The 26043-nt window shown below is 45.7% G+C and overlaps 1 protein-coding gene across 1 annotated transcript in view; it reads right to left on the bottom strand.

Annotated features, from left to right (window-relative positions):
- Positions 1-183: 183 nt before the first annotated feature.
- HDAC11 (histone deacetylase 11) overlaps positions 184-26043 on the bottom strand; it is a 31079-nt gene continuing 5219 nt past the window's right edge. The window contains exons 5-10 of the mRNA XM_069736814.1: positions 25808-25850; positions 15687-15763; positions 11203-11265; positions 10552-10648; positions 8312-8490; positions 184-2507 (exon numbers count right to left, since the gene is read on the bottom strand). Of these exons, the coding sequence (XP_069592915.1) occupies positions 2328-2507; positions 8312-8490; positions 10552-10648; positions 11203-11265; positions 15687-15763; positions 25808-25850 (639 nt within the window). The 3' untranslated portion in view covers positions 184-2327. The remainder of the gene's footprint in view (positions 2508-8311; positions 8491-10551; positions 10649-11202; positions 11266-15686; positions 15764-25807; positions 25851-26043) is intronic.

The following is a 26043-nucleotide window of genomic DNA, read 5'->3' as shown; positions in this document are numbered from 1 at the left end:
ATTGTAGATACACGCCTATGGGAGTGGCTGTATCTATGACAACTGGAAATGCTTTGCAGTGATAGGTGGGGAATCGTTTGTTTGCATTTTACCAACGGGACTCTTTTTGTGCTATTATGCTTTAAATTATGTGCATAAGAACGATCAGAGATAGCGGTTTGATGTTAGATCAGGCGATAATAATAACAATAATAATAATTTTTATTTATATAGCGCCAACATATTCCGCAGCACTTTACAATTAAGCGGGGACATGTACAGACAATAAATTCAGTACAAGTTAAGACAATTCAAACACTGACATTAGGGGTGAGGTCCCTGCTCGCAAGCTTACAATCTACAATAATATAGTAGATGCTCCGGTGGGATTGTTTTTATATGTATATGTGTTTTTTTTTTTATGTGATGGGATTGTGTTCACAATTATGTGTATATCCTTTTGGTGTTTTGTTAATTAGTGGGTGTAACTTTGTGTATATAATGGTGGTTAGAACACTGTGTACTGTGCTTGAAAAAGGTCTCTGGACTGAAACGTCGCCACAGGAGGCAGAATAAAATGTAAGATTTAATCTTCATTACAGTTTGAGATGTTGTTTTTTTATTTATTTGGATATGGAACACGCTCTGGGATGGACTCCCTGGTTTTGACATGCACCTCTTGGTCTTTAAAGACTTGGACATTTAAGGGTGCGGTTTAACATCTTTTTTTGTTTGGATATGTGTGTTGCGCCACAATCATGTGACATTGTGTTGTCCTTGTAAACGCCAGAAGCGTCCAGGATGCTATAGCATTCGTATATCGGTCATGGAAGTTTGCAGGATCTTAGCCATGCATGCCGGATAGGGGTGCTGGAAATCTTTTTGCTCAAGTGGTCATTATCCTTAGACTCTTTCTATACCTCTCATATCGAGAAAGAAAAAAAGAAAAATGCTGTCTGGTGCTGAAAAACCGCAGTGCAAATTAAGTGCATCTTTTACAAGTTTTTTTTAAATTTTTTTATTTTCTTTGAAAATCTTTAATAAATATGCTGGAAGAGTTGACATGCTGTATTGTTTTGTTTTTTTCAAAAAGATGAACCACAAGTAAAAAAAACCCAAGTATAAAAAATGCAACATGTAAACTACGGTAGATTTTAAAGGTCTTTTTTTTTCTTTTTTTTTGTACAGCAAAATGTTGCAATTTTGCCACTAAAAATGTGTATATTTGGTGCAAGCAAATCCACCACTATTTTTGCAACAAATTTGTTGTATGGATTTTATGTGAGTTTTGCCACAATTATTGTTACAGAATTTCAGTGGCCATAACCCTGTGCGTTGCAAGAATGAAATCCGCAAGGAATTCTGCAAATGAATTGATGATACACTGATAAGAATATCCACTCTGCATGTCAATTTACTTGTGAATGATATTCACAGTGTAATCAGCATATTAAAGGGACTCTGTCACCTGAATTTGGAGGGAACAATCTTCAGCCATAGAGGCGGACAGAGAATGAACTTCAATCCAATATTGCAGCCAGCATGCAGCCAGCGGGTAAGGAAAGGGTGAATCAAACACCCGAAAACCCCGCCCCTATGGCTGAAGATTGTTCCCTCCAAATTCAGGTGACAGAGTCCCTTTAAATATCATCTACATTGCTGTTACTTTTTGAAACTGTGGATTAGCGGCTACAAAGTCCACAAGTAATACGTTACTAGTTCACCTCAAAAGGTAAGTGTCCTTGAAGAGAGATCACATTTATCAGGTATTGATGTCTTATCCTACAAGTGCCATAAATGCCTATAATGGGAAAACCATCTTAAGAATATTTGCGCACAAAGGAGAGAATACCATTGTATTGTGTTTACAGGAGTTTTTGGAGGAGAAACTGAGCAGAAATTCTCTAAATCCTCCTCCAAATCTCAAAGCTTAGCAAAACCTGTGAGTTTCCACTCTGAAAACTTAGCAAAAAGACTCCATGTGCACATGATCTACAAGGGAAAATTCCCATGAAAGCCCCTTCTGATAAGTCAGGGTGTGACATAGGAAACTATCACTGAAGGGGCAAGTTAAGGGACTGCAGCGCTTAGTGTCCTGCCCAAACCCCCTTCAGAGATAGTCAAAATGGAAATCTCAAATAGTTTATGCTTTTCAGGTGGAATCCCCCATTAATAACAGAAATTAAATGAATAAATTAAAGGGATCTTAGAATTTTCCATGCTTGTTCTAATTTTTTTCCCCCACTTAAATAAATACACAGTATTTTAGATTCATATATTACATTTTTTTTAAACAAAAATGTAAATTATTGCCACACAGAATTAGTCACATTTTTCTATAGCATTGCTCATATCCTGGGTTCACTTGGCTGAGAATTGGAAATAAGGCCGAGGTTGTGCAGATTGATTATGGAATCTGCAATTATCCGCGCTGTCCTCTTTTGGTATCCTCCGGAGGTGACCATCAGTATTGGGATGGAACGGCTCCTGGCAATGCTGAACACAATTTCATCTCTCTTTATAATTCCCTAATCATAAAAAAAATACAAAAATGATTTATATATATATATAAAATAACAAAGCTCAATTGTTTATGGGAATAAGATTTTTTTTATGTAGCATGAACTCTATGATTTCTAGGTATAAGGCGACGTTCACATTTCGGTTTGCACATTCAGTCTGATGGTTCTGTTTTAAAGGAATAAACAAATAGAATTCGTATGCAACACAGATCCAGAACTGATGGCAAACGGAAACTGACAGATCCATTGATTATTATGGGTTCTGTATGGGGTCCATTAGGCCTCATTCAGACATCTGATTTTTTGGCGTATGAGAAAATCAGATTGATTATTCTGATCAGAATGAAATCTGATTTTTTTTCGTATGTGGAGAATTTTTAAAAAAAAATTCTATATCCTCTCCATTCTGACAGTCTGTGAAAATCTGACCGCACTCGGAAGTAATCTGAGTGTGGCCCAAATTTTTTATGGACCCATTGACTTGCATTGCTGATTTTGATCTGACCCACGGATTAAAATCAGAGATGTCTATGATATTTTTTGTTGACCATTTTGGAGGAAAAAATTTCCCATACAATATAATGGGTCAATAGACAGGTAGCACTCACATGCGAAAATCAGACGCCTTATCTGTAAGTTTTTGGAACAGAAGAATAAGTTCTGATTGATTTTCTTTCTCTTCTGTTCTAAAAACAGACAATAAATAATATCCAGATGGACCCTATAATAATCAATGAGATCCCTCTGTTTTTGTTTGTATCAATTATGCAATGGATCTGTTTTACATGAGTTCCTTTTGTGTATTCCTATAAACAGGTCAGACGAACGTAATGTACATAAGAAACGTAAAGCACAAAAAAAAAAAAGAACACCTTTGGAGTTTTAATTCATGATAACCATGAACAATGCTCTAAATAAGGGATTAGATATTACCATTAGAAAACTAATATTTAACCATGAGACAGCCCCTTTAAGCTTTTTAATCAGTTTAAAACACTGTGTAGATGAAAACCGCCTGGTAAAACTGTGGCGCCCCAGGGTCCTGGTCGTCACAGTAATGTCGCTTTCCTCACGGGGAAATTGATGTTACGTTTGGAGGCAAGAAAGGATAACTGTCACCAGGTAACCACAAGCATCCAACATGTTCACACTCCAGGCCACAAGGGGGAGCTTTTGATCCTATTTACTAGGTAACTCCCCTATATATTGTAGTTTTGGAGGGAAAGTTAGCTAGTATTTGCCAGACTGCAGACTAGAGCAGTCTGAGGAGAGAGGGTTTACGGAGCTGTGTAGCCGCAGTGCTGCAGCTCCTGGAAAGAGACTTACAGAAATCCGAATATATTGCAGTGAGCATGCAGGAGAGCAAAGCACAGGAGAGGATACCAGAGGGAGACCAGCTACGAGCAGGCAGCCTCCTTTTGAGGCACAGAAAACCGGTAGCCGGAACACTGAGGTTGTAAGGACCTCTACGACTTACATTAGAGACCAGCAGGACAGCTGAACTGCAAGTTAGCTGTCCGCACCTATACCCAGGAGGCACGGTGACACCCTTAGAGCCCGGGGCATGCTAGAGTCCCTATAATCAGTGTTATGATCTGGTAGCCTTGGAGCAGCATGAGACGGACTCTGGAGAAGGTGGTCCCTGTACTGACCGCAAACCCTGAACTAGCCGCGCAACTAGAAGTAGCCGTGGGGGGTACCTAACACTCCCTAGACCCCTCGGCACAGCCTAAGATCTAACTACCCCGAAAGGCAGAAACAGGAAACCTATCTTGCCTCAGAGAAAATCCCCAAAGGATAGATAGCCCCCCACAAATATTGACTGTGAGAGGAGAGGGAAATAACATACGCAGATATGAAATCAGATTTTAGCATAGGAGGCCATACTAGCTAAACAGAAAGAAAAGAACAGAGTACTATGCGGTCAGTACAAAAACACTAGAAAATATCCACCGCAGAAAATACGGATCACCACATCTGACTAAAGACATGGGGGGTATATCTGCATCTCCATGAAATATCTGGGCTGCAAAAAATCCTACACAGACTAAGCTGGACAAAACAAAAACATGAAAAATGCACAGAACTATAAAGTCCACTGCAGGTGGACAGAAAAAACCAAGCAGGACTTATCTTAGTAGAAAAGCACAGCAAACTGGAGGGACCAGCAGGGAAGTGAATCCTTCCAGAACAATGGACAACTGGCACTGACTAAAGGATCCTGCAAAGCTATATACTCCAGTCAGTTTTGCAATTAGTAGATACACCTGTCCACTCCTGCAGTCCAGGCACAACTGCATTACCCTCTACAACCACCGGAGGGAGCCCAAAAGCTGAATTCACAACAAATCAGGCTCAAGTCACCAGTCATACGGGTTATGTCCTATCCATCCGGGGGACAGAGAGAGAGATAACATCTGTGAGGACCTTATGTGAAGCCATAGGCAGTAAGAGACTACAACACCACCACGCTAGAGGAAGGCTTTGATTTCCACCTGGATAAGGGAACTCTGGACTTGCCTCCAAACCGGCCGGACCTTGCCTGCCCTGTGATCTGGTGCTCTGGACTGTGGCTGCTGAAATTAACAGTAAACAAGGTAAAGAGACTGCATACCTGTGTCCTCGTTCTTCACTGCACCATTCACCATTTACCATCTACACACTGGGAAGCCCTGGGAATATACTTCACCTGTGGGAAGGTATACCATCTAGCTGCCAAAACATCACCCCAGAGGACCCCTTAAAGCAGCGTCGGTCACTACTGACCGAATACCAAAGGTGGCGTCACGACAAACTCTAAACGCTATACCCCCATTTTAATGATGATCCCCAGGGCCACGGACCGGGTCACAGCCATCATGACATCCCCCTTTTTGTGACCGGATCCGGTACCGAGTACCCCATTGCCCAGTGGGCGCGTCAACTTTTTGGCGTCATGAACAGGATGGACTGACCCAGCAAAACGGGTCATGTGCGCCTAAAAGACTGTGCCTAACTGTGTTGTGCTGAGAGACTGTTTATTGTGAAATAGCGCCAAAATTGCTGCCAAAACCGCCGCCATTAGAGCGCCATGTGGCGTGCAGGAGGAGTGGGGTGTGTTGTCGTGGGCGTAGCTTGGAAAAATGGCGCAAAAGTAATAGCCGCTCCTCACAGATTTTACTATGCCTGAAAGATATGCCCATTAACGAAAGAGGTCCGCCTCCGGGTCAGGGATGGTGGAGGAAGAAGGAACCACCCACCAGAAGAGGAGGGGCAGAACCAACAGGAAGACGCCGAAGAGAACCTGGTTGGCATTATGGCGAGCGGAGGTCACCCGGAGGAGGGGGAGAAAGCCCGTAGCGTCTCTCCAATCAGATGAGGAGGAGGCCCCGCCATCACTTATGAACCCAGAGGTTCTTGGCGTGGAGGTCGAGGAGTTATGCCGTCAGCTCCGGAGGTCTTGGTACCGTGCAGCCACGAACATCACCGAGCAGCAGCACAGCGGACCCCAGGAGCCCAAGCCTGCAGCGGAGACCGGCACCGGAGACGCCGCGGCGGCAGGTAGGAATACCAACCCTGCCCCGGTAGCCGAGGACACCCATTTAGTTGTCATAGATGCTTCCCCACCACCACCACCCGGCCGGGTGTGCAAGCTCATCGAGTGGGAACAACCCTGGGAGACCTTAAAGACCCCTGACGCCCTGCTGCAGCCGACGAGGAAGACCTTAGACATACTGGGAGAATGGATAACTTTCAGGTGGAAGCATTCCAGTACTCACCTGATCGGGTTTCCTGGAGAGGCTCAAGCGGAAGGGGAGCAAGTGGAGGTTATCAGTCAGGAGGAGTATCGATGGCAACAGGTGCTCCAACGAGAACAGGAGGAAAGGGAGCAGGACCTGCGACGCCAGGCCGCAAAGGAAAATGACTGACAGGCTAAGGCCCGGGCCAGGAAGGGAAGCTATGAGGACAGGGGCCCGCGGAGACAAGGTACAGTGGTGACATTCCGCATTAAATCTGGATGGGGGTTTATTAAAGAACCTGACCTGTACCAAGAAATATTCATTACCAGGCGGGATGTGGAAGCTCACCTACTAGAGGGACACCTGGACAGGGACCTCTACCACGGTGACCGAGTGACCTATACCAGATGTTTGGGAGACAAAGGGTGGTACGCCCTACATGAACACAAATGTGTGCCAAAAGTCGCAAAATCACCAGCTCGTGACTTGGAGCCATTATCACCGACGGCTCTCCCTAACTTACCATCGCCCCCACCTGGCCAGGTGACACCTGCACCGGTCACCATGTGCACAAGGGCCACGCAGACAACAATAAAACAAACCAGTGGGCACACAGACTCTTATTCAGAGTATGGACGCGCTGTATGTGATACGTGCAGATCACCCAAATCCCCAGGTGTTACCCTGGAAAAAGACTTAGTAAATGACTTAGTAAATGATAATGAGTAACAGACTACTTCAAAAGTTAAATTAACCCTGTTGGGTTTGCACCCTGTCATCCAAGTTTACAGCTTCCCCTTGATCTGGCCAGATCACAGTTTACTATTAACTGTTTAATGTTTGAATAATTATTTAAAAGACATTTGAATCATGGACGGTGAATGGTTCACAAACTTTCTTTGTACATAGTTTGCACCTCTTTAGGTGCTTTCTACTGGTTTTACATAAAAGTTCTTAAAGGGACTGTTCCCATGTTGCCTTAAAAGTTGTTTTACATAAAAGTTCTTAAAGGGACTGTTCCCATGTTGCCTTAAAAGTTGATCTATTCACACAGGCCTGAAGAAAAACCCGTTGGCTTGGCAGAACTCCAGGTCAGGATACACGCCATGCAGCCCGCCCAAGTCCTACGTTGGGGGTTCGTAACGGGTCCCTCGCCATCGTTATTGTTGCTACAATGTTATTAACTGACTTGAATATTAATGTGAATAATATCATTGCACAATTTATTGCACTACCTCAATGCTAAAGGACTTGTTGCACTTTCTCAAAGTGATCATGTTTGAAAAGTTAGATAACATTGCATTTTATATAGCAGTTTGTACATATATTAGTAAGCTAGTATAGTGAATTGGAATAAACTGAAACTCTGATAGTATTATGAAGATATTTAGTGATGCAGTAAACCCGTGGGGGTTGGTCAAAAGCTTTGCACTTAGAAACCTTAAAGATAGTATACCCATAGAGGGTAATTGCACTTCATAGCTAGTTGTTATACCGTTTTCCATTTTCCAAAAGTACGCGTACAATGTAAATATGTTTTGTAATGTTCAAGCATTCATACCTCCATAAAGGGAAGCACCAGTTTACATTAACTTGTTTTACATGTTTATATAGCATTTGCTAATCTAATATTGTTGTTCCTCTTTTCCCAGTTAATGTTGATGCCCAGGGCCATGGACCGGGTCGCAGCCACCGTGACGTCCCCCTTTTTGCGTCTGGACCCGGTACCGAGTACCCCATTGCCCTGTGGGCACGTCAAAGCTCCAAGTAAAAAGAATGATCATTGGTTCCTTAGTTCAGTACATTGCAGATTTCCGCTGAATCATTTTTAGGAACATTAAGGGGGGATTTTATGATCCTGTTTAAGAAAAGACTTTTGGTTGCTCACAGCAACCAATCACAATGCAGCTTATATTTTGTATTCTTCTCTTGAAAAATGAAAGATGGGCTGTGATTGGTTGCTATGGACAACAAAGTCAAACTTTTTCAAACGTGCCCTATTACAATGGTGTAAAATCACACGTTCATGAAGCCATGTAGGGCTATATGGGATCTACAAGATTTCACTAGGGTGAAACATTTGCTACTCACTTGGGGGGAAATTGAGAGCCCACCGAGTGGATCTCCGTCCAGTATATCGGTCCCAGCATTGTAGATGATCACATCTGGGGTGACCTCATTCAGAGCCCCTTTCACATGAGTTTCTACTTTTTCCAAATATTCTTTGTCTTCTGTGCCCCAGTCGAGCTCTATTCTCCTTTTTATTGCTTCTAAATATTTTAAGAAAGGACAAAACAAAACCCAGAATGAATTAATATACGGTATGTCACCATCAAAACCACATGCAAAGCACAGATATATAAACAATTGCTATTTAAATCCCTTCCTGCCCCATGTCATACTATTACGTCATGGAGCGGGATCATAAGCTGATCCTGCGCCATACAATGTAGATGCCGGCTGTGTTACACAGCAAGCATCTGCTTCTTACAGCAGTGACCTGCACTAGCATTGATCGCTGCTGGTGCGCTGCTGCGTGATCCTGTGCAGGCTTCTGATCTGGGCTTCCATCAACCCTCCCCCAAGCAACGCGTTTGCAATGTACCAATGGAATGCAATGGCAGCCTGTTGCCTGCTGAAGGCCCTCATGGCTGCCATGTTGATTTTAATGTGCCTTCCGACCACAAACTGTGCATCATAGGAGACCATGATTTTCTGTATATGGTTGTATTAGAGTCTATAGCAATCAATCACAGGTTGAGGTCCCCCTATGGGGACTAAAGAAAAGCGAAACGTTTAAAAAAAAAGTTCCAAAATATTTTTCCACAATTAAAAATAAAGAAATTTAAAAAAAAAGTCTGTTGTATAAAAATACTAAAATTATTTAAAGGGTATCTGTCATAAGGTTTCTTCTATGCAATCTGAGGACAGCATAATGTAGAGGTTAAACACAGATTTCAAGGATATGTCACGTGTCAGGGTGGGTGCTGTTTACTTATACTGAAGGTTTTATCACCTGGTAATTATCATCGTCCAGACTCCAGCAGCATTTGCTTGCCAAACCAACTCCGCCCCCTCCTGTGATAAGCAGTTCACTGTCTATAGACTATCTAAATACAGAGCCTGGTGTGTGTGGGGTTAGGTTTCTCAGCTCCTCTGCATTGCTACTGTACATTTCTAAACTCTGATTGTGTCAGAACTGCTGCACCCAGTAAACTAAGTGATACATTGTTGGATTTAAGGTCTCTTTGCATATAACATGCTGCTCTCAGATGAAGTAGCAAAACATTGGTGAAATATTTTCTTTAACTTGTTTTGTAAAGGCCTGCTGCAGGTGATGTTTTTTTTACAATATATATAACATTCATCATGTAAACTAGGGGGCAGGTCAGTGAGAGATCACAGGTATATCATTAACTCAAAACTGAAAATAAAGATGAAATAACAACCTCAAGACGGATTTCATCAAGCCAGGTATCATTGTAATCAGTATAACGGTGCCCACCTGTCACTGTCTGTAGGTTACTGTGCACATTTCTGCTGACAGGTTCCCTTTAATGCAGTTTTGATGAAATCACTGTTTTATCTGCTGCAGATCTAGCAATTCTCTGAATGCTGAGCTCTGTATAACTCCGCCCCCACTGCTGATTGGCTGCTTTGTGTACAATGTGCATAGGCAAAAAGCTGAAAATCAGTAGTGGGTGTGTGGTAAGACTACATGGCAGCAACATTTTCTAGACCTCTAGTGATATATTGCTGATAACACAGTGATTATATAAAAATTACAGCAAGTAGCCTAGTAAGTAAAATACTGCTGGAACCAGGGTCTCCGTCTCTAAATTATGCTGCTGTCAGATTAGGTGGATAAAAAATGGTGACAAATTCCCTTTATAAGAGGTTAAAAAAAATCCCATTTACACTATGCAGCATACAGTTATTTCTAGAACAATGCTGCAATACTGATATTGTAGAGCCAGCATGGTGGCTCAGTTTTTAGTACTGCAGCCTTGCAGCGCTGGAGTCCAGGGTTCAAATCCCACCAAGAACAACATCTGCAAAGAGTTTGTATGTTCTCCCTGTATTTGTGCGGGTTTCCTCCGGGTTCTCCGGTTTCCTCCCACACTCCAAAGACATACTGATAGGGAATTTAGAGTGTGAGCCCCATTGGGGATAGTGATGATAATGTGTGCAAACTGTAAAGTGCTGTGGAATAAAATAGCGCTAAATAAAAAATAAAGATTATTATTATGATCTGACACTTCTTTATCACTAATAATCCCCAGGCTTTAACGCTGATAAAGAGGTAATATTGTTAAATGCAATTTACATACGTTTTGCCAATGTATCTCCAGGGTATATGTGCCGATTGTACATGTCCATGATGTACACCCGCTTATCATCCATGAAATCTCTTGCATGCCCATTACCCTAATAAAAAGAAAAATATATAATGGTACACACACACACACACGCATATATACATATATTACACACATATACATGTGAAAATTGAAATGAAAAAATGAAATGAAAATTTACAATGTCATCACTTTATTCCTTGTTATTTTTCCGTTTTATTCCAATATAATATGATCTGAAAACACATTTTTCTTAAATATTATGTGTTTTAATACATTGATCTAAAACATAAATCTTGAGGAATTGTGTCATCACAGTCAATCCCTTAAATGCGAGAGCAGCTGAAGCAATCGGGCCCCTAGACCCCAGCATAACGCTGAATCTGCCAGGGAAAGCTGTGATCTGCCGATCATCTGGCTGTTCATGTAATGTCATCTTTTTGGTGGGTTTCTATTCTGATTCATATAGCGAATTCCCCCATTCTATGGTAGTCATATGACATACCGGTAATAGAGAAATGTTAAACGACAGCTAATTATTGAGATACAGAAACAGAATCTACAGCGATCCCTGATCACAGATCATTGATCTGATGACATGAATATATACGTGGAGTTTGGTACCTGATGGGCGTCCAGGTCTATTATAGTAGCCTTAGAAATTCCTTCAAGACGCTCAAACAAGAACTAGAAAAAGAAATATGTAAAGTTTATTATATATATCTGTTTTCAGGTTACAGACATACAGCACTCACACCCTAAACTCCTACCCGCTGTGAAAATCAATTTAAGGGGTTTTTCAATCTTATAGAGTGAGGACATATTAATATTACCTTGATATGCCATCACTCTATGATCATTACAGGTCTGAACCTTGCGACCCACGCTAAGGTCCCCTTCACATGTCCGTGTTTCAGGTATGTGTGGCATCAGTTTTTCCACGGATACCACACATACCCGATATAATCTATGATGATCTTCACATGCCCATTTGTTTGCATGAACCTTGTGTCTGAGAAAAACACGCAGAAACATGTCTGCTTTTTTACTAGCAACCCGGATGACAAGAGCCAATAACCGTATATTAGTCTGTGTAAAAAACATACAGCACACGGGCTGTATGTGTATAATTTTGCAAAGTATACAGTGCCTTGCAAAAGTATTTGGCCCCCTGGAACTTTTCCACCTTTCCCCACATATCATGCTTCAAACATAACGATACCAAATGTAAATTTTTGGTGAAGAATCAACAACAAGTGGAACACAATTGTGAAGTTGAACAAAATTTATTGGTTATTTTACATTTTTGTGGAAATTCAAAAACTGAAAAGTGGGGCGTGCAATATTATTCGGCCCCTTTAACTTAATACTTTGTTGCGCCTCTTTTTGCTGCGACTACAGCTGCAAGACGCTTGGGGTATGTTTCTATCAGTTTTGTACATCGAGAGACTGAAATTCTTGCCCATTCTTCCTTGGCAAACAGCTCGAGCTCAGTGAGATTTGATGGAGATCGTTTGTGAACAGCAGTTTTTCAGCTCTTTCCACAGATTCTCGACTGGATTGAGGTCTGGACTCTGACTTGGCCATTCTAACACCTGGATACGTTTATTTGTGAACCATTCCATTGTAGATTTTGCTTTATGTTTGGGATCATTGTCTTGTTGGAAGACACATTTCCGTCCCAGTCTCAGGTGTTTTGCAGACTCCAACAGGTTTTCTTCAAGAATGGTCCAGTATTTGGCTCCATCCATCTTCCCATCAATTATAACCATCTTCCCTGTCCCTGCTGAAGAAAAGCAGGCCCAAACCATGATGCTGCCACCACCATGCTTAACAGTGGGGATGGTGTGTTCAGGGTGATGAGCTGTGTTGCCTTTATGCCAAACATATCATTTGGAATTGTTGCCAAAAAGTTCGATTTTGGTTTCATCTGAGCAGAGCACCTTCTTCCACATGTTTGGTGTGTCTCCCAGGTGGCTTGTTGCAAACTTTAAACAACATTTTTATGGATATCTTTGAGAAATGGCTTTCTTCTTGCCACTCTTCCATAAAGGCCAGATTTGTGCAGTGTACGAATGATTGTTGTCCTATGGACAGACTGTCCCACCTCAGCTGTAGATCTCTGCAGTTCATCCAGAGTGATCACGGGCCTCTTGGCTGCATCTCTGATCAGTCTTCTCCTTGTTTGAAATTAAAATTTAGAGGGACAGCCGGGTCTTGGTAGATTTGTAGTGGTATGATACTCCTACCATTTCAATATGATCACTTGCACAGTGCTCCTTGGGAAGTTTTGGAAATCATTTTGTATCCAAATCCGGCTTTAAACTTCTCCACAACAGTATAATGGACCTGCCTGTTGTGTTCCTTGGTCTTCATGATGCTCTCTGTGCTTCAAACAAAACCCTGAGACTATCACAGAGCAGGTGCATTTATACGGAGACTTGATTACACGCAGGTGGATTATAGTTATCATCATTAGGCATTTAGGACAACATTGGATCATTCAGAGATCCACAATGATCTTCTGGAGTGAGTTTGCTGCACTGAAAGTAAAGGGGCCAAATAATATTGCACGCCCCACTTTTCAGTTTTTGAATTTCCACAAAAATGTAAAATAACCAATACATTTAGTTCAACTTCACAATTGTGTTCCACTTGTTGATTCTTCACCAAAAATTTACATTTGGTATCTTTATGTTTGAAGCATGATATGTGGGAAAAGGTTGAAAAGTTCCAGAGGCCGGATACTTTCGCAAGGCACTGTATGTCACGATAAAACACGACCCAACGGGGGGTCGGTCAGCGGACGGCGCAACATACACACAACGCGATGGAAATGGGGAGAGGAAGGCCCTACTGATAGGGAAATGAGGGATGTTCACCACCTGAGCTCAAACCTGAGTCTGTCCCTGCACTCCCCTAATGCCCTATGTGGGTCCTTCCCCCACCCCTGTCAGGAACTTCGTCCCTCGCCTCGCTGTCACCCAATACTGACCTGGCTAGTGCATTGGCCGGCAAGGGGCATTAGCCTCACCACTGCAGATAGTACCACACAGGGGACAGTGACAAACACGAAAGGGACAATGAATAAACACAACACTTAGCTTCCAGATACTGCTGCCAAGCTCCACACCGCAGATGACACAGAAACAGGACTCCAAACACCAGAAGTAGCTGACACCAGAGAGCTGCAATTGCACGGCTGGTCTCCATAGAGAAACTCTATCAGCAACAGTCAGCTGATGCATCAGGTGACCATTTAAAGGATGATGGGAGTGGTCACCACCACATCAGCTGACCCAGCAGCACTGCAACTGCAGAAGGTTGCCAGCGAAGGAAAAACTGACATTAACCCTCGCTGGTCCTGAAAGGAAAAAGCTACATTTAAAACAGAGTGGAACCAGAGCTGCCACAAATTCAAAAATGGATTGTGACAATATACGAGAATCTTTGGAACTGATTTTTCTTGAGCCATGCCAGAAAACAACGCATGGCTCACTGATGACACAAGGATGATACACTGATGGCACACTGATCACACAGTACTGTTTATCCGATATCGATATTATATGGACATGTGAAGGGGGTCTAATCCAAAGAATGAATGGCCACCACATTTAGCACTGTGTTGTCCTCATTGTTTTTGCTGCACAGCATTGTAAAAAATGGGTCTGTAGGGACTCAAACATATTTTTCAAGCACGCCGAAGACTCTCGTTTAGCACATGAGCACGGCGGATAACACCTTATCCGAACACGTTCGCTTTTCACAAGAAGAGCCATATTTTGATCCCGCAAAAAAACCTGCTAATATCAGCCAAACCATATACCCATGTATAGGACTGCACCATTTCTGGGCTTTTACCCCTCATCAGTACAGAGCAAAGTACTGGTTGGCTGTTTGAGATACCTAGGCAGAGCTCAGAGGTGGAACCATCTCTCATTGAAGAGACCCGAGTACACATGGAGACTTATTTACAAGGCAACACTCCATGGGGAAAATATGCAAAGTAACACAAACCAGCCAAACCAAAGAATTATCTGTAGACTGAAGTAATTTTTATGCCTTTTTGGTCCTGATTTGAAGCAGCATTTTAATGTGTTTATTTTTGAGGGTGAAAAATGCTGGGAGTCTGCACTTAAAAAATCATTTTTTTACATTCATACTTTTACATTCCTCAACAGAAGCCTAGGGGGCAAAATACATCCTCCAAAAAAATGCAAAACAATGAACAGTTCAATAAACACACAGTAGGCATGAGTTATCATGAGTTCACATCCACTTTTCTCGAAATGTTAAAAACATTGGATTTTCTGCATAGAAAAAACCACAGCGGAAAAAAATGTGGTTACTCTACAGGGAAACTTGGACCAATGGTTTAATAAGACCAGTAGATATTCCCAGGAGTGCTCATTCCCAGTTCTCGGCTCATGTACATGTGCCAGCAATCACCAACAAATGAGTAAATGTTTGCAGGATCCTGCTGGCAGGTAAGAGGAGGTTCCCCGGCCATGAACTACCAACATGGTCACTGGACTAACGTTCCTGCAATTCCTTTTGCCCAACCCTAAATGATGCATCGATGCACCCAAATTGGCATTTCTAAATGCACCCCTGAAGATCCATAGATGAGATGAAGGCAGAACCTGCAGATGTCCTAAGAAAAGTGTCAACTAGTGAAGTGCACACTCAACCAAACAGTGCTGTGATGCTTTCGGCAGAACTACAAGTCCTTTAATGATGTTGGGCGCTTCACGTTCATTTTAATGATTGGACTGAAAACACAATTATGTACATATAAACTAGTGCAAGTAAGAACAGGGGTGCTGAACCTGAAATGAAGACAGAACTTTGATTGGTTTCCACTGTCTAGGTTTCATCCATCTGCTCCTCCAGGTGACCTCTGGGCGCCTCATTTCATGGTACACTCTAGTCCTCATTGGCCCAAATGCAAATTAGAGGCTTGTCAGGTACCACTGAAAGTGGAGAGTTCCTCCATGTTTTCTTTTCTGTACATGGGGGTTAACTATCATTTATATAACACCTTGTGTATCATGGTTTATAATAAAATAAACTACTATGTCAAAGTAATACCTCTTGAACTATACCTTAATTGATAACGTTATGTCAGCATATGCACAAAATCCTCCTCCTTTATCACCGGAACAATGATGAAAGCCTCCACCTTAAAAATAAGACCATATGAAATTTAAGTTAAAGCGGTTTGCCACTTTTGGGGACAAATTGTTGTTCTATCCTTGGATAGGTCATTACTGATCATTATCATTATCAGATTGGTGGGGTCAGAGAGCCACTATTCTCTTAAAGTCTGGGGTCACACTTGCGAGTGCAATGCGAGAAACTGGCACGAGGTTCTCGCATCAATACCCGGCACTGCCGCTGGCACTAGGGACCGGAGCATGCAGCTGCATAGAAATACATGAAAATACATATTAATCTGCAAGTTATCCTGCAGATTAACCCCATATCTGCAGGTTAATAGAGTTTTTTCACATGACGTTTCCTTTAAGAGGTCAAGCAAAGCTGTAGAACAAGAAAAATCTATGATAAATTTTGATTGGGTGCCAATAGGTAACATGGCTGCCATGATCCTGCTGAAGATCCCTATTGCCCTATTGCCGTTATTTTGGTACTCCTAACTATAAACTGCAATTCTAAAAGTGCTAAATTATAAAACACTAGTGTCACATGATTGCAGGTTCAAGTCCCTAAAAAACAAGACAAAAAAAAAACTAACAAGCAGTATAAAAATAAAAACAGTATACACAAAAAATAAAAAACACCAGGATTCCCATTCGACGAACTGCAAAAAAAAATTAGATAAAAACTTGTCAAAAAGTTGTATGTATACAAAAGCTGTACCAATAAAAACTATAAATAGTAAAAACACAGCGGTATCGATGGAAAAGTTCTCAGGAAATAGTTATCAAAACCGCACTTCTTTTTACAACTTAAAAAAAAAACAAAAAAACAATAACCGTGATGAGGGAGCAGCCGCCATCTTGGATACGGGCATACTAACAGAGATTGGCGTGACTCCATTTTGTCTCGTGGTCACAGGTCTGCAGAGATAAACACTCCTGGCCTCCACCTTTTCTCATGAATAAAGTTCCTATTAGCATGGTAATGGCATTAAGCTCAGTGTAGCAGGCAGAAGGTACTTCAAAGCTCAATGAGGAAGCCACACCAGCAGGGGACAAGGAGGTGCCTGGGGCCTCAATTAAAGCACGCATGTTAAGTGGCCACAGGATACACGTCTATTGTGGCCTTCCAGTCGAACCGTCTCCAACATGGAATCATGAATTATGGACGCATCGTCTGAGGTACAGCCTCAAAAAAAATATCCCCCGCCCTAAAGAAATTGCGCATCTGACAATGCAACTCCCGGATCCGTCGGAGTTTTGGAACCTGAGATATGGAGATCAGCCTCCCACAGCGACCGAATGGGTCTGGGTTTGGTCCCTGGGTGACCGGCAGAACAAACCTTGTGCGCTGGTACCGCCCGTGTGCTGATCCGATCATCCTGAGAGAAGTTATCCATTTATTAGATACTAGATTGTGGCCCGATTCTAACGCATCGGGTATTCTAGAATATGCATGTCCCCGTAGTATATGGACAATGATGATTCCAGAATTTGCGGCAGACTGTGCCCGTCGCTGATTGGTCGAGGCAACCTTTATGACATCATCGTCGCCATGGCAACCATTATGACATCTACGTCGATACTGTGCCCGTCGCTGAATCAGAAACGTGAGATGTCTACGTCCTTTATGATATCATCGTCACTGTGCCCGTCGCTGATTGGTCGAGGCCTGGCGGCCTCGACCAATCAGAGACGCGGGATTTCCAGGACAGACAGACAGAAAGACAGACAGACAGACAGACGGAAAAACCCTTAGACAATTATATATATAGACTAGATTGTGGCCCGATTCTAACGCATCGGGTATTCTAGAATATGCATGTCCCCGTAGTATATGGACAATGATGATTCCAGAATTCGCGGCAGACTGTGCCCGTCGCTGATTGGTCGAGGCAACCTTTATGACATCATCGTCGCCATGGCAACCATTATGACATCTACGTCGATACTGTGCCCGTCGCTGAATCAGAAACGTGAGATGTCTACGTCCTTTATGATATCATCGTCGCTGTGCCCGTTGCTGATTGGTCGAGGCCTGGCGGCTTCGACCAATCAGAGACGCGGGATTTCTACGTCGATGCTGTGCCGGTCTCTGATTGGTCGAGGCCTGGCGGCCTCGACCAATCAGAGACGCGGGATTTCCAGGACAGACAGACAGACAGAAAAACCCTTAGACAATTATATATATAGATTGGATACAGATCTTGCAGGGAAGCTGAGGGGTGGAGATTCTTAGCCCGCCCAGGTACAGAGGGGAGGGACACAGCAGGGTTAAGAGCTGGGACCCTTGGAGAGTGGGTCAGAACAGAGGAAGATGACTAACTAAGGAACTAAGGGAGAGGGTATGCCAGCCAGAGGGGAGCAACCACACGCTTTCTGGGGGCTACCCGGCAACTAAGTCTTGGACCTGTGGAACGCTGAGCCCCATGGCTTCCACAAGCGACCTTCAACCTGGTAAATTGATCTCCAGCTTTATACCTTTAAGCCTTGTATTATTATTGTTATATTTTACTCTGACTGTAATTCTTGATATATTTTGACTGTATATTTCTTGTAATTACCTAGTGTGCCCTTAAGGCAATTAAATCATAAATATATTTTGGGCTGATCCTTTTACTCTGATTGCGAATCTTAGAATACCCAGCGTGGGTAACAGGGCAGTCTCACCGGCAGTTATTTGCTCTAGGTGCAGTTCCCTTATTGACCTGAGAGACGAAGGGGGCGCCGGAGAGCTGTGAATGTGTAGTGACGTCACAGATTGGTGACGTGGGAGGAACTGGGTTTCTTTCACAATAACAATATATACTGAGCAGTATATATTATATGTATAGGTTTGATATCGCTGTAATCATACCGATCTGCAGAATTATGTTGTCTGGTTATATTTTACCGTACATTTAACATACGGTATTTAAAAATGAAATTCTATAAGAAACGGTGAAATTGCGTGGATTTTTTCACCATTTCACTGCACTTTGATTTTTTCCAGCACATTATATGGTAAAGTGAATATGGCTTTCTTTATCGCCTCTCATTGGGGGACACAGGAACCATGGGTGTATGCTGCTGCCACTAGGAGGCTGACACTATGCAAATAAAAAAGTTAGCTCCTCCTCTGCAGTGTACACCCCACCGACTGGCATTAAACTCTTCAGTTTAGCTTAGTGTCAGTAGGAGGTGGACACGGGTCTTTCATTAGACCCTTATCTACCTCAATGTGCGTCGTTTTTCCTTCAGGTTTCCGGATGGGATACAGGGTGAATAGTCACACCTGTAGTCCCACATTATGGACTATGAGTACGGCGTGTACTGCCACCCCGTATCCTCATAAATCCCTCTCCAGGACCAAGAGCCTAGCACACAAGCGTGCTCAGAAGTCCGGTCCTGGCTCCGTCCCCCACCCACTCGCCCACCAGAGCCTGTCGGTCGGAGGAGACGGGGACATCCGTCACCACCTACACGGACGTCTAATACCTTCCACCTTTTTAAGGTTAGTACCGACGGCGTGGGAAGTTAGGTGAGTATTTGTGCTCCCTATCAGTCGCTACTCCTCCTAGGGGGCTCTGTGGATTCCCTACGTTTCCTGCGCAGCTTTCCTTCTGAGCAGCGCGGCGCCTTACTGGCAGCCGCACCGCTATTTCTGCGGCCGCACTTCTCAACCTGCGGCCGCACCTTTTTCTGCAGACCCACCGCAGCACTGGGCGACACTTAGGCCCCATTGCTTCCCTATCTTTGCGGTGGTCTTGATGACCGACTGCGCTGTCTCCCACCGCGGCCGCGTTTTTACAGGCAGTTGCACTGCCTCACCTGCGGCCGCATCCTTTTAATCTTTGCGGCGCGGCCCCATTCAGGCAGCCGCACCATTTTCCCCGGCGGCTGTACCTTGGGAGGTGACGCGCGGCCGCGGTCCTCTCCAGCGGCCGCCGGCTTCTAATACAGGCCCCGGCTCTTCCCGGGGCCTACTTCCGGTGCCGGCATCGGCGCTCCCCTTTTCCTGCGGCGGCTGCCGCGCCTATCAGCCGGGCGGCGCCCGCACTGTTTTTTGCGCCGCACCGCCGATTACCACCTTTTCTGCGGTCACTGGCTTCTAATTTAGGCCCCGGCTTTCCCCGGGGCCTACTTCCGGTGACGCGCTCCGCCCACTTCCGCTATCATCGGGCGGGCTTTCTCCCGCCCGACAAACTCTGCTCTGCATTCCCCACCCACCGGCGCCATCTCGGCTGGCTCCGCCCCTTCCTCCACGCCGCTGCTGGACGCTCAGGGCACGAGTTTTCTTCATCGTGCCACGCACCTGCGCCGGGGGAACTTCGCAGAGCGCTCTTTCTGGGAACACAGCACGCCATCTGCGCTGGAGATCCACAGCATCTTCCTCCAGGCCTGCAGCTCCTGGTATCCGGGGTTTTTCGTCTGCCGTGAGTAGCTCTGCACTGCAGACTGACACCCTCCTCTGCCCCACTGTCCCCTAACCTGCTGGCATTTTCTTCAGGGACCTCTTCAAAATGTCTAACTCTAAAGGGGGCCGCTCTCGTCCTCCGACTTCTTCATCTTCTGCCTTAGTCACGTACTTTGCATGTTCATCCTGTAACAGCAAACTTCCCTCAGGTCAGTCCTCCCCGCTGTGTCAGTCCTGCAGCAACCCGATTGTTCCCACCGCCCAGGATCCCCCGGCTGTTCCGCCCGAGAGTGATCCCCCCATCCCAGGCTGGGCCGCCTCTCTGTCTCAATCGGTGGCCGATTTAACACGGGTATCTCAAACCCTAGTGTCCGCGCTGGATCGGTTACCCCTGCAGACCCCTGCATGGCCAGCGGGTCGCAGGAACCGCCGCCCGAGCCCTCCTTGATAAGCCACAAAAGGTCCAGACAGGAACGTCGGTCTGAGTCCTCTTCGCGCTCCATCTCACCGCTTGGCCCTCCCCCGCGGTTGGTGTCCCACCGGTCCTCCTCCACCGGAGTCAGGCGAGGCATTATCTGATGCGTCTTCGGAGGATATTTCGGAGCTGGATCCTAACCAAATCGCCACCATGAGTGAGACAGTACAGAACCTCATTGGGGCAATAAACCAAACCTGTGGCATCAAGGATCCCTCTACGGAACCCGCAGATCAGGCGGTTTCGTTTAGACGGGCCAAACCACCTTCTAAATTCTTCGCTCCTCATCCTGAATTCGAGGAAATCTTGTCCAGAAAGAGAGAGAACCCCACTAGGTGTTTTCAGAGGGGAAAACGCCTGGGTGTGCTATATCCTTTTTCTCCAGAACTTACCGCCAATTGGACGGTCTCTCCCTCGGTGGATCCACCTGTGTCCAGGCTGTCCACCAACACGGTGCTTCCTCTGTCCGGCGGAGCATCTCTGAAGGATTCTAACGATAGAGTTATAGAATCCTTCGCGAAATCTGCTTTTGAAGCGGCTTCAGCGGCTCTATGTCCAGCTTTTGCGTCCACTTGGGCTTCAAAATCCATTTCAAAATGGGCCAAGGATCTTCGGCGAGGTATCCTGGACGGGGCGCCTCCCGCGCAATTAGCGGAACTTGCTAACCAGATTTCCCACGCTGGTGAATACCTGGTTTCCGCCTCCCTGGATGTCGCGTCTTGTGCGGCTCAAGCTTCCAGCAATGCCGTTGCCATCCTTCCAGGGCTCTCGTCTCTTTGGTTCCCAGCTGGACCAAATAATTAAGGACGCCACCGGGGGTACAAGTTCTATTCTCCCCCAGGCTAAGCCTCGTCGCCCTCCTCCTAGACGACAGTTTCGTTCTTTTCGGCCTTTTCGTCACTTTGCTGCGTCAAACTCCTTTTCCCAGCAGCAACAGAGGCCACAGGCACGTCAAGAGAAGAAGGCGGTGTCCTTTAGGCCCACTCCGTCCTGGCGTCCTCGTTTCTCCCAGGGTAGATCCTCCAGGCCCAGGACTGGAAGATCCACCTCGGCATGACTCTCGGCAAGACTGCAGCCCAACTCCCAGATTGGGCGGCCGTCTTCTCCTTTTCAGGGACGTCTGGATTTCCGCAGTAGAGGATGCATGGGTCAGGGAAGTTGTATCCTCGGGATACAAAATAGAGTTCGCTTCCCGACCTCGGGATCGTTTCTTCCAATCCCGTCCTCCAAGAGACCCCGCTCTAGTTCCGGGCTTCTTCTCAGCCATCGCTTCTCTGCTCAAATCCGGGGTAATCGTTCCCGTCACAGAAAAAGAACGCTTCACGGGTTTCTACTCGAATCTTTTTGTGGTACCGAAAAAAGACGGCAAAGTTCGCCCCATTCTGGACCTCAAATTGCTGAACAGGAGAGTTTGCCTGAGACACTTCAGGATGGAATCCCTTCGTTCAGTAATTGCTTCCATGGAGGCTCAGGAGTTTCTATGCTCAATAGATATCCAGGACGCCTACCTCCATGTCCCGATTTTTCCTGGACATCACCGTTTCCTGCGCTTCGCAGTGCAACGAGATCATTTTCATTTCGTCGCCCTGCCGTTCGGTCTCGCAACTGCACCAAGAGTGTTCACGAAGATCATGGCGGCGCTGATGGCCATCTTGAGAGTCAGAGGCTTGGTCCTATTTCCATATCTCGACGACATCCTCATCAAGGCTCCGTCCTTTGCTCAGGCCCACGAAAGCCTGTCCATTGTTCTCGACACCTTAGCCCGTTTCGGGTGGCTGGTAAACCGGAAGAAGTCCTGCCTTATTCCTTCTCAGCGCATCATCTTTCTGGGCATGCTTTTTGACACTCGTCAGAGCAGAGTCTTCCTTCCCAAAGACAAGAGATCCACTCTTTGTCGGGACATACGCTTGCTCCAGGGTCCTCGATCTCCCTCCCTCCCTCCGTTCGGCCATGAAGGTTCTGGGGAGGATGGTAGCTACATTGGAAGCGATTCCCTTCGCCTAATTCCATTCGCGACCCCTTCAGCAAGCCATTCTGTCTCAGTGGGACAGGTCGGTCTTCTCCCTGGATCGACCGATCAGACTCTCCTTTCGGGTCAGGCAGTCTCTCAACTGGTGGCTGACGTCACCTCTCATCTCCTAGGGCAGGTCCTTCCTTCCGGTTCACTGGCAGGTGGTGACAACGGACGCCAGCCTGATCGGCTGGGGTGCGGTTTTTCGCCACCTGACGGTTCAGGGCCGTTGGTCGCCGCAGGAGTCATCTCTGCCAATCAACGTCCTCGAAATTCGGGCCATCTTTCTGTCCCTCCGCCACTGGGAAAGGATCCTCAGGGGCCTTCCAGTCCGGATCCAGACGGACAACGCCACGGCTGTGGCATATGTCAACCATCAGTGGGGGACTCGGAGCTCCTTGGCCCTTGCCGAGGTATCCAAGATCCTCCTTTGGGCAGAGGCAACGGTTCCGGTGATATCCGCGGTGCATATCCCCGGCGTGGAAAACTGGGCCGCCGACTTCCTCAGCCGCGAACTCCGGATGTGGATCTCACGGCGTCTCGAGTCAACAGGAAGGTTCCGCAGTTCGTCTCCAGGTCCCGCGATCCTCTCGCAGTGGGCGTCGATGCTCTGGCCATTCCTTGGTCACAGTTCGAGCTGCCCTACCTGTTCCCACCCCTTCCGTTACTTCCCAAACTGTTGAAGAAGATCAAAGCGGAAGGGGTGCCGGTCATCCTGATCGCCCCGGATTGGCCCAGGAGAGCTTGGTTCGCGGAGCTCGTCAACCTTCTCGCGGACGCTCCCTGGCGCCTTCCAGACAGGCCCGATCTGCTGTCCCAGGGTCCGATCTGCCACCCGAATTCTCGGTCGCTCAGTTTAACAGCGTGGCTGTTGAGAACGCGGTTCTAAGAGCGTCGGCCTTTCGGACCGGGTGATTCACACCATGATTCAGGCTCGGAAGCCTTCGTCTTCCAGGATCTACTACCGCACCTGGAAGGCCTACTTCCGTTGGTGCGAGTCCAACCGCGTTCCGCCTATGGTTTTTTCCCTGCCTTCTCTTTTGGCCTTCCTTCAGGCAGGACTGGATTCGGGCCTGGCTCTTAGTTCCCTGAAGGGTCAGGTCTCTGCGCTTTCCATCCTCTTTCAGAAGACCTTGGCCTCTCGGCCACAGGTTAAGACCTTCTTTCAGGGGGTAGCCCACGCCGTCCCGCCGTACAGGGCCCCTGTGGAGGCATGGGACCTAAACCTGGTACTGGACGTTCTGAAGGTTTCTCCCTTTGAACCTCTTAGGGAGATTCCTCTATCAGTTTTATCATGGAAGGTGGCCTTACTTGTGGCCATCACGTCCATTCGCCGCGTTTCCGAGCTTGCGGCCCTGTCTTGCCGTCCTCCGTTTTTGGTAATTCACCAGGACAAGGTGGTCTTCCGGCCCCCACCTTCTTTTCTTCCTAAGGTGGTTTCCACCTTCCACCTCAACGAGGACATCGTTCTACCTTCCTTTTGTCCAGCTCCGACTCATCCTCTGGAGCGATCGTTGAACAAGCTGGACCTTGTCAGGGCTGTGAGGATCTATCTGGACAGAACGTCCACTTTCCGGAAGACAGATCCCTTTTTCGTCATTCCTGATGGCACGCGCAGAGGCCAGCCGGCTTCTAAAGCGACTATTGCTCGATGGATCAGAATGGCAATTTTGGAGGCTTACCGGGTCAAGAACAGAGTGCCCCCTCCTGGGATTAAGGCTCACTCTACCCGGGCAGTTGGCGCCTCCTGGGCGGTGCACCACAGGGCTTCCGCCCTACAGCTTTGCAAAGCGGCAACTTGGTCTTCCATCCACACGTTCGCCAAATTTTACAAGGTCCATACCTATGCATCGGCGGACGCCAGCCTAGGCAGAAGGATCCTGCAGGCGGCAGTGGTGAGTCCTCTGACCTGATGGAAGTCTGTTTTTCCCGCCCTTGGGACTGCTTTGGGACGTCCCATGGTTCCTGTGTCCCCCAATGAGAGGCGATAAAGAAAACAGGATTTTTGGTTGCTTACCGTAAAATCTGTTTCTTGAAGCCTCCATTGGGGGACACAGCTCCCTCCCAATGTTTTTGTTATATGTTCTCTGACTGTTCTCACGTTTACAGTTCTCAAGTTTGTGGTTATGGTTTTTCAACCTTGTTCTTTCTCCTACTGCTTTCTCACTAACTGAAGAGTTTAATGCCAGTCGGTGGGGTGTACACTGCAGAGGAGGAGCTAACTTTTTTATTTGCATAGTGTCAGCCTCCTAGTGGCAGCAGCATACACCCATGGTTCCTGTGTCCCCCAATGGAGGCTTCAAGAAACAGATTTTACGGTAAGCAACCAAAAATCCTGTTTTGCGGATGGAAAAATAAAAATAAAATTATGGCTCTTGAAAGAAGGGGACGATAAAACAAAAAGGGCAAGAACAGGAAACAATGGATCATTTTCTGATGAAACTCGGAAGTCCCTAACATCTTATATGAGACAGTTTTTCTAAACCAGACAACTCCTTTATCTTCTATAGAAGCTGAAGAATATTGTCATATTGCACCCTTTAGGCTATGTGCACACGTTCAGGATTTCTGAGAAAAAACGGACATTTTCTGCCAGAAATCCGCAAGAAATCTGCATGCGGTTTTGCCGCGATTTTGCTGCAGTTTTTTCTGGACATTTCCCAATGCATTTTGTAGTGGGAAATCCGCAAAAAAACCCCGCAAAATTAATGAACATGCTGCGGTTTTTCCGTGAAAAAAACGCATCATGTGCACAAAACATGCAGAATTCATTCTAAATGATGAGATGCTTATTGTATGCGTTTTTTTGCGGTTTTACAGCGTTTTTATCGGGAAAAACCGCAAAAAAACCGCAACGTGTGCACACAGCCTTATGCTAATCTCCATTGTACACGGCAGGCACGAGCCTTCAACAGTCATTACAATGAATGATTGCAGGCACCATGATACATGGACTTGGATCTTAAATTTTTGATGGTAAGTGACATAGAAGTACATATTCTAATCACCTTCTTATTTTTGTAAAACAATATGCATGCTGAGTCGTGTACGTAACGTCAGATTAGCTTCCTAGTGAAGACAGACTGAAGAACAAGTCCCCCCGGTCTTATTCTCTCATAAGGGAGACATCTTTTGACGTTTTACTATTCATGAGCCATATGACAGAGAATGAATCTTATACTTACCGACGTTGATTGCCCATCCTCTTTCAATAGCCAGTTTTCCAGCCTAAAAGAAAAATAAATAACTTTTGGTTCAAGCCCATGATAGCAACAGACATTATATAATTATCGGCTGATGCCTTCTGTTCTAGTCCATGGACTTGACACTGACCGGACAGCTGCCATTAGAGGAGTCTAAGGTTGTATTTATACTTATTGGACGCTGAGTGACGGATAAGTGCACAACAAAGGGGAAAGGG

Source organism: Ranitomeya imitator, chromosome 8, assembly GCF_032444005.1.
Source record: "Ranitomeya imitator isolate aRanImi1 chromosome 8, aRanImi1.pri, whole genome shotgun sequence".
NCBI lineage: Eukaryota > Metazoa > Chordata > Amphibia > Anura > Dendrobatidae > Ranitomeya > Ranitomeya imitator.
This window is presented reverse-complemented; position numbering and strand designations above follow the sequence as displayed.